At 39.4% G+C, this 7,580-nt stretch overlaps 1 protein-coding gene across 2 annotated transcripts in view; it reads right to left on the reverse strand.

Annotated features, from left to right (window-relative positions):
• The window catches only part of SELL (selectin L), a 19,032-nt gene extending 17,323 nt beyond the window's left edge, over positions 1 to 1,709 (reverse strand). Inside the window, exons 1-2 of one of the 2 annotated variants that reach the window (XM_037740511.1) lie at positions 1,656 to 1,709; positions 454 to 535 (exon numbers count right to left, since the gene is read on the reverse strand). In XM_037740511.1, coding sequence (XP_037596439.1) covers positions 454 to 466 — 13 coding nt within the window. In that variant the 5' untranslated portion in view covers positions 467 to 535; positions 1,656 to 1,709. Of the gene's footprint in view, positions 1 to 453; positions 536 to 1,375; positions 1,571 to 1,655 lie in introns of those variants that run through there. The other variant, XM_017534115.2, reaches the window with a different exon arrangement.
• Positions 1,710 to 7,580: the final 5,871 nt, after the last annotated feature.

Below are 7,580 nucleotides of genomic sequence, written 5' to 3' on the forward strand. Positions count from 1 at the left end.
AAAAAAAAAAAAAAAAAAAATTGTCACATCAATGGGAGGACCAAAAACAATAAAGTTCCATCCCTTAATGAGCTCATATTGTAATTGTAGAAATGACATTAATGTACACTGAACTATTAATAAAAAATAGAAAACGAGGTGCTAAATATTTGGTACAGATTGTAAGTGCCTTAACAGAGATTTCTTAATTAACGTTATTCCTTTATAATTGGGGAATTTTTTGGGGTTGTTGGGATTTGAACCCTATAGCACGGGCCATGGTAGATTAAAAATAGTGTTCAGGAGTTTCTGGGAAGAACTAAAGGTAAGAAGAAAAGAGATGTTCATAGAAGGGATGGAATTAACAGCTCTCTGTGTAATAATTTTCCCTTAGACTATGTATAACCTGTGGATATTTAAGCAAAATAAATATAAGTAAAATAGACTTAGCGATATGTAAATATCATAACATACCACAACACAGCATTGTCCACCCCCACAACTTGAAGATGTTCCATAAGTCCCTCTGGATGCTCTGACATTTCCATGGAAATATCTGCAAATGAAATACAAAATTACATTTAGATTTATGCTCTTAAACCACGCATTTACAGCCCTTGAGGTGGTGCTTACAACTTTCTTAATATTCAAATTAAAACACACATGCGTACTAACCCTGTCTGAGGTAACAGGGTTCTCAGACATAGATGAAAAAGTACTTTAAATTTACATCAGAACTGATGCATAGTTTTGTTTTATTTTACTTTTGTGCTTTACTTTCAGCTTGCTAATCAGTACTGCCCTGAATCTTTTCTTTGGTTCAGTAATTTTTGTACCTGCTTTTCTGCTGAGCTATTAGATGAAACTGTTTAATATTTAGTATGTATATTTTTAAAAGTCTTGTTGGTGCTTAATTAACTATTGATGCTTATATTTAATGTTATAGCCTCACACTTGATCATAATGGGTCAGTGCCTCAAATAACTAAAACAATTAGCCAAACAGACACCAGGAAAGAGAAGTATTTCTTTTTTTTAAATGGAAAGAAATACATTTTGAATAACTGAAATGACAAAGTCACAGATTTCCTGCACACCTTAAAATTCTATCTTCCAAAGTGTATCACTTCTCATGTAGACATAGCATTTATTGCAAAAGATCTGATTTCAATAGTACCTCTTCAGGAGTCTCCCCAGAGACAAAGTCAAGAGGAAATTACCACATCTGAGAAGAAAGATTTCAGGATCACTTTTTTGAGAGTCTGAGAAAATTTTTAGTTTCTATCGTTTTTAAAACCAGAATTGAAATGGGGTTCTTCCTATCTTTGCCACCTGCCTCTACAGCCCCAAGAGTTTCTATCTGGGCATCTAGAAGTCTTTTAGGCTCAAAGGCTCACCATGGCTTTGCTTGGTCCTTCTCTAGTTCTTCTGCAGCCCATTCAGCCTCTTGACTTAGCACAAGGGGTCTCAGGTTCTTGCCCAAGGGGAGCGTGCTGTGCTGCAGGGAGGCTGCACTGAATGTCACCAGAAAGCCTTGCTTCCTTTCAATTCTCTAACCCAGTCTCACGTCCTCCTCCTCCCCTTTTCCCTCCCCTTCTCTTCTCTTTCCTCTTTCCCCACCCCTTTCTTAGACTGGCCTCTGTTGCCTCCCACTGACAAAAAAAATGAACTGCTGACCAGAAAAGTAATGTGAATAGATTCTCTTCCCTCTCTCCTGTCTTTCTATTCTTTCTTCCATTCTTCTGTGTATCTTTCCTTCCCCTCCTCCTTTTCTTCCTTTTTCTCTTTCTCCTCCTCCTTCCCTCGTTGTTGTTGTTCTTCTTCTTCCTCTTCTTTTTCCTCCTCTTTCTCTTCTACTTGTTCTTGTTTTTGTTTGGTTCTTGTTCTCCTCTTTCTCCTTTTTCTCTCTCCTCCTCCTCCTTCTCTTCCACCACCCTCCCCTCCCTTTTTCACAAACTCTAAGCTAACTCTTGGCTACCTGTGGTAGATGGCCCCTGGAAATAGCAAATACTACAAAGCAAAACTGCATTTCAGACACATTTATGATGTTTGCAAAACTTTAGTAGAGCTAAGCAGTGGACTTGACTCATTTCCGTTCCTTCACCTCCTTCTTTCCTTGCTCACCACCTAGTGGAGGTCCTTGTTAGCAGCACTTTCTGAAGTTAACCCCTGAAGAGAGCCGATGTTCTCCAGCTTTTGCACCTTAGAGGTTTAGCAGCCTACAAGTACCTTTAATATTCCTGGAGTATAAAATGAGAAGGTGATAAGCCTGCATATGAAATTAGGACCCCTATGATGAAGGACAATAAAAAGGAAGACTCACTGATGTGAGTCACTGAGTCAAATGCAAATCAGATTTGCATTTTTAGGAAAATAATAACAGCAACAATAATAGCTACGAAGCTCAGCACCCCATATTTATTATCTTATTTAATCTTTATAACAGCTCTCTGCTATAGATATTATTATTATCCCCATTCTAAAAAGGCTCAAAGAGGTGTAAGAAAGTTGCCTTAGTCGCATAACTAGTAAGAGACACGGTTGGGAATTTGAACAGAGGTCAATCGGTTCCAAATCCCATGCTCTTGATCATTAAGCTGAAATTCTGGCAGGAGCTTGGAAGACATGGTAAAATGGGGACAAACCTGGAGCCAGGGAGACTTGTGAAAGCACCAGTGCTCCTACTATACCCTGAAAGAAATGCCTAGACTGGCTTTTTTCTAAGTCTTTTCTAATTCTCTTTCTGTCTCTCCTTAGAGACAGGAATCTTGCTCTGTCACTCAGGCTAGAGTGCATTGGTGTGATCATAGCTCATTGCACTCAAATAATCCTGGGCTCTAGTGCTCCTTCTGCCTCAACCTCCCATGTAGCTAGGACTACAGGTGCATGCCCCCACCCTCAGCTAATTTTTTTATTTTTATTTTTTGTAAAGACAGAATCTCACTATGTTGCTCAGCATGTAATTCTCTCTTGAAGCTTGTCTAATCAGGCTTTCAGCCACACCGGTTCCCTGAGACTGCTCTCACCAAGGCCCTACACTTCACTAACACCAACAGCCTATTCTCCAACCTCATCTTACTTCACCAGGTTTTCCCCCAACTTCCCTGGCTATTTCTTCTACATCACATGTTGATTCTCCTTCATCTCCCCAACCTCCAAACCCTTGGAGTACTCCATATTCCAGGGATCACTGCTTTGCTCTTCTTTGTCTAACTCACTGACTTCGTGATCCAATTGACTCTCTTGACTTCAAATATCATTTAAATGCTAATGACTTCCACATTTATATGTCTGGCCAGAACCATTCTCCTATAGCCAAATGCCTACTCAATATCTCCATCCCCAAACAAATTTAGTTGTTCAATAAGCCTCTCATATTTTACATATCCCAAACTGAACTTCTGAATTTCTCCTTCAATCTGCAGGGCTCTTCCCACAGCCTTTTCCATCTCAGTATATTATAACTCCATCCTTCTGGTTACTCAGACCAAAACTTTTAGCATTAACTGAGGCACCTCTCTTTTTCTCACAACTCATATCCAATGTATCAACAAATTTTGCTAGTGAAAGAAGCCAGATAAAAAAGTTTACATGTTGTCTGATTCCATTTATATGAAACATATAGAAGAGGTAAATTCATAGAGACAGAAAGTAGATCAGAGGTTCCCAAGTGCTGAGAAGGAAATGGGAACTAACTGCTTATAGGGTACAGAGTTTTCTTCTGATAAAAATATTTTAGAGCTAGATAGAGATTTTGTTAGACCATTCTTGCATTGTTATAAAGAATTACCTGAGACTTGGTAATTTATAAAGAAAAGATGTTTAATTGGCTCACACTTCTGCAAGCTTTACAGGAAGCATGGTGTTGACACTGCTCAGCTTCTGGTGAGAACTCAGGAAGCTTACACTCATGGCAGAAGGTGAAAGGGGAGCAGCCATATCACATGGAAAAAGCAGGAGCAAGAGAGGGATGTGGGGAGGTGTCACACACTTTTAAATGGCCAGATCTCACGAGAACTCACTATCATGAGGATAGTACCAGGAGGATGGTACTAAATTATTTGTGAGAAGCCACCCTCATTATCCAATCACCTCCCACCAGGTGCCGCCTCCAACATTGGAGATTACAATTTGACATGAGATTTGAGTGAGAACATGGATCCAAACCATGTCAGAGTTGGTGGTTATACAATGTGATAAATGTCACTGGATTGTGTACTTTAAGATGGTTGTTTTATGTTATGTAAACTTTACCTCAATAGAAAAAAATGAATGTACATTCAGCCAAAAGAAGATTTAGAATAGGAGAAGTCCCAGAGATATATTAACAGCCATTTGATGGGTGGTAAGAAAAAGAGTGGTTATTAGGCTATTTTGTGACCCTCAAAGGGTAGAATTAGATTGGGTGGGTAAGTATTATAAAACCGTCACAAAACCCTGGAGAGAGGAGCCAGTGCTGAAGAACCATTTGCCTGCCATGAGACAGTACCAGTGAATGCCATTGAAAGCTTCATCCCTGGGTCCAAGGGATGGTCAAAGGACCACTACCCAACCCTTCCCTAGCCTATGCCTCCATTACAGATGACCTCAAGATTTACTTGCTTATTGCTGCCAACCAAGGCTGCGCTCACTGCAGTTGCTATCAGTTTATCATGGGTAGAAGGAATGCACAGTAAAGAATTAACTTACTGCCCACCTACCTCCACAGTCCTATCAGGACAAATCGCCATGGCTCACAGAGTTCTTTTCCTTATATTTGGCATATAAGCCCCTTTTATTGTCTGTCATCTATCTCCCAGACAGTTCACCTAAACTGCTCTCTCCTAGCCCAACCCTGATTTTCATCCCAAATGCTTCCTTGCCATCCCTGGGATTCCTCTCTTCAACATCACCAAATTTCCCTCAATCTTCCAGTTTCCTGTTCAAATGTTTCTCCTAGCTCCTTGCTTTGTCATCAGCCTGACTGCCTCCCAAGGACATCACTTCCCTTTGCAGGTTTCTCAAGATTACAATATTTATTCTCCACACAGCACACACTTCAGGGTTGGAAGGCAGGGTGGTCTTCTTCTTTATAATGAGTGCCTCTTATAGACCTTTCTTCCTCTGCCCTCTTGTAAAAAAATGAAAAGAAGAAACAAAATAACTCTGCTTTTTTGAAGCTCGTGACACTGAGATAAACCATCTCACTGTCCTTATTGTCGTGACCTCTCAAACCTCCTGATCTTCCTCTCCCCGTAAGCTCTTCTCATAGTCTTTTTTTTCTTTTTCTTTTTTTTTTTTTTTGAGGCAGAGTCTCACTCTGTCACCCAGGCCAGAGTGCAGTGGCATGATCTAAGCTCACTGCAACCTCTGCCTCCCAGGTTCAAGCAATTCTCCTGCCTCAGCCTCCCAAGTAACTGGGATTACAGGCACCTGCCACCACACCCAGCTAATTTTTGTATTTTTAGTAGATGGCTTTACTGTCTTGGCCAGGCTGGTCTTGAACTCCTGACCTCATGATCCACCCACCTTGGCCTCCCAAAGTGCTTGGATTACAAGCATGAGTCACTGGGCTGGGCTGCACTTATCATCATCCTATGGGACTTCACCATCTATGGCACAACCCATAGCTCAGCCCAGATCGTCAGCTCTCCAATGAGGTTTTCCTCCACTTGACTTGAGCTACCTCATTCCCTAAGCAGAGCCTCAATCTTGACGTCTTCTAAGACTGTACCAACTCTAAAGTCACACGATCAAACATTTCACTCTTTAACCACTGTATCGTATTCTTGCAAGTATATTGCTCAATTATCTCATTGCAATGCTTTTTACTCCTACCTCATTGAACCTCCCAGCCATTAAACATTTCCTTATTTCAAACCATCAGTTTTCTCCTTATTTACTCCCAGTCTATGCTGCACCATTAAAACTGCCTTCACGAAAATTATAATAGAAAATTATGATAGTGAAAGAGATCTTATCTAACCAACCCCCATCTTGCCGTTAACTTCCAGATTGCCCTAAATCGTTCCTGGGCTTGGGCCAAGCTAACTTTGGCAGAAATTTAGTTTATAGTTTAGCTTTTCTCCAAAACTAAACTGCCTTTGTAAAGGTAATAAAAGACCACTAATGAAAGGTTAGGAGAATGAGAGGAGCCTGAATTTTGCTAAGGTATAGATGTAAACAATTACCATTATTCCAGAGGACACAAGATTCACAATATCCCCAATTACTCCTGCAGATAACAGCACTATCATAGAACCTGAGTGGCCTTTTGAGATATCTTTTCAGATTCCTGTGGCCCCACCCAGAAAGGCTTAACATGCACAAGGACCATTTTCCACACCCCTATGATTGGATCCCCAACCAATCAACAGCACCCATTCCCGTGCCTGCCAAACTATCCTTGAAAATTCCTGGCCTTAGAATTTTGGGGAAGGCTGATTTCAGTAATAACAAAACTCCAGTCTCTCATTCAGCTGGCTCTGCATGAATTAAATTCTTTCTCTATTGCAATTCCTGTCTCGATAAATCAGCTTTATCTGGGCAGCAAGCAAAATGAACCCAAGGAACAGTTACCCTGTTGGCAGATATATCTTGCTTCCATAACCAGATTTTTGTTAAACAAATTTACTCTATTTTCTTGATATTTACAACTGTGAATGTCGTGTCCAAATTCCCTTTATTTCTTGTTGAAAAGAACTATATTGCTATAGCCAGTACATACAGACGAATGGCTAATTATTCAACACAGAGGTGGATGTGATCATCACTGCAATGTGTAAGTGAATGTTACACATTGTCCACTTTTCCCAAACTACACAGTGTTATATGGCATATGAGCCAATCAATGGTGGCAAAACTCCAGAAATACCACGTAGACATCAAGGACTCATTAAACTAATCAATCTATAGTCCTTTTTCAGTAATTTCCAAAACTCGTTGTGCATCCAGATCACTTGGTAATATTTAAAAAAAAATACACACAACATTTGCTTCCAATCCTACCGAATCACAATATTTTGGGTTGGTTCAGGAACAGATTCAGGATTTTTTTAGAGCCCAAGGTTTGTACAATTTGAGGTCTTTTTTTGAGAAAAGGAATGTAAATGTGTCTTGCTTTTATAGATTTTACAAAGATGTATTGCTATATAAACACATTTCTAGGACCAAGGCCCTTGTAATGTAAAGGTTCATCTAAGTAGTGGACCCTGAAGCTTAATTTTCATTAACATCAAGGTAAATTACCTGTAGGTTATGGTTTAGGAATGTGTCTGTGTGTGGGTATCTGTGTGCACATGAGCATATATGTTTGTGTGCATGTTTTAAGCTCCCAGCTGAGTGAACACAAAACTAGATCTTTCTCTTCTGTAGCATCTGTACTGTTTACTCTGTGTACCTCAATATTTTTTTTCTTTTAGTATCTTTTCTTTTTCTCTCTTATTACTTCCTCTTGTGCTATTTTTCCACCTCCCTTTTTTAAAAAAATTTTTCCCTTCTATTTCTATTAATCTTTAGCCCTTACAATGATTCCTACAAGCCCCATTTCTTGTTTGTTTTTTTTTTTTTTTTTTTTTTTTTTTTTTTTTTTTTTTTTTTTTTTTTTTTTTTTTTTTTTTTTTT

Source organism: Cebus imitator, unplaced genomic scaffold, assembly GCF_001604975.1.
Source record: "Cebus imitator isolate Cc_AM_T3 unplaced genomic scaffold, Cebus_imitator-1.0 Scaffold84, whole genome shotgun sequence".
NCBI lineage: Eukaryota > Metazoa > Chordata > Mammalia > Primates > Cebidae > Cebus > Cebus imitator.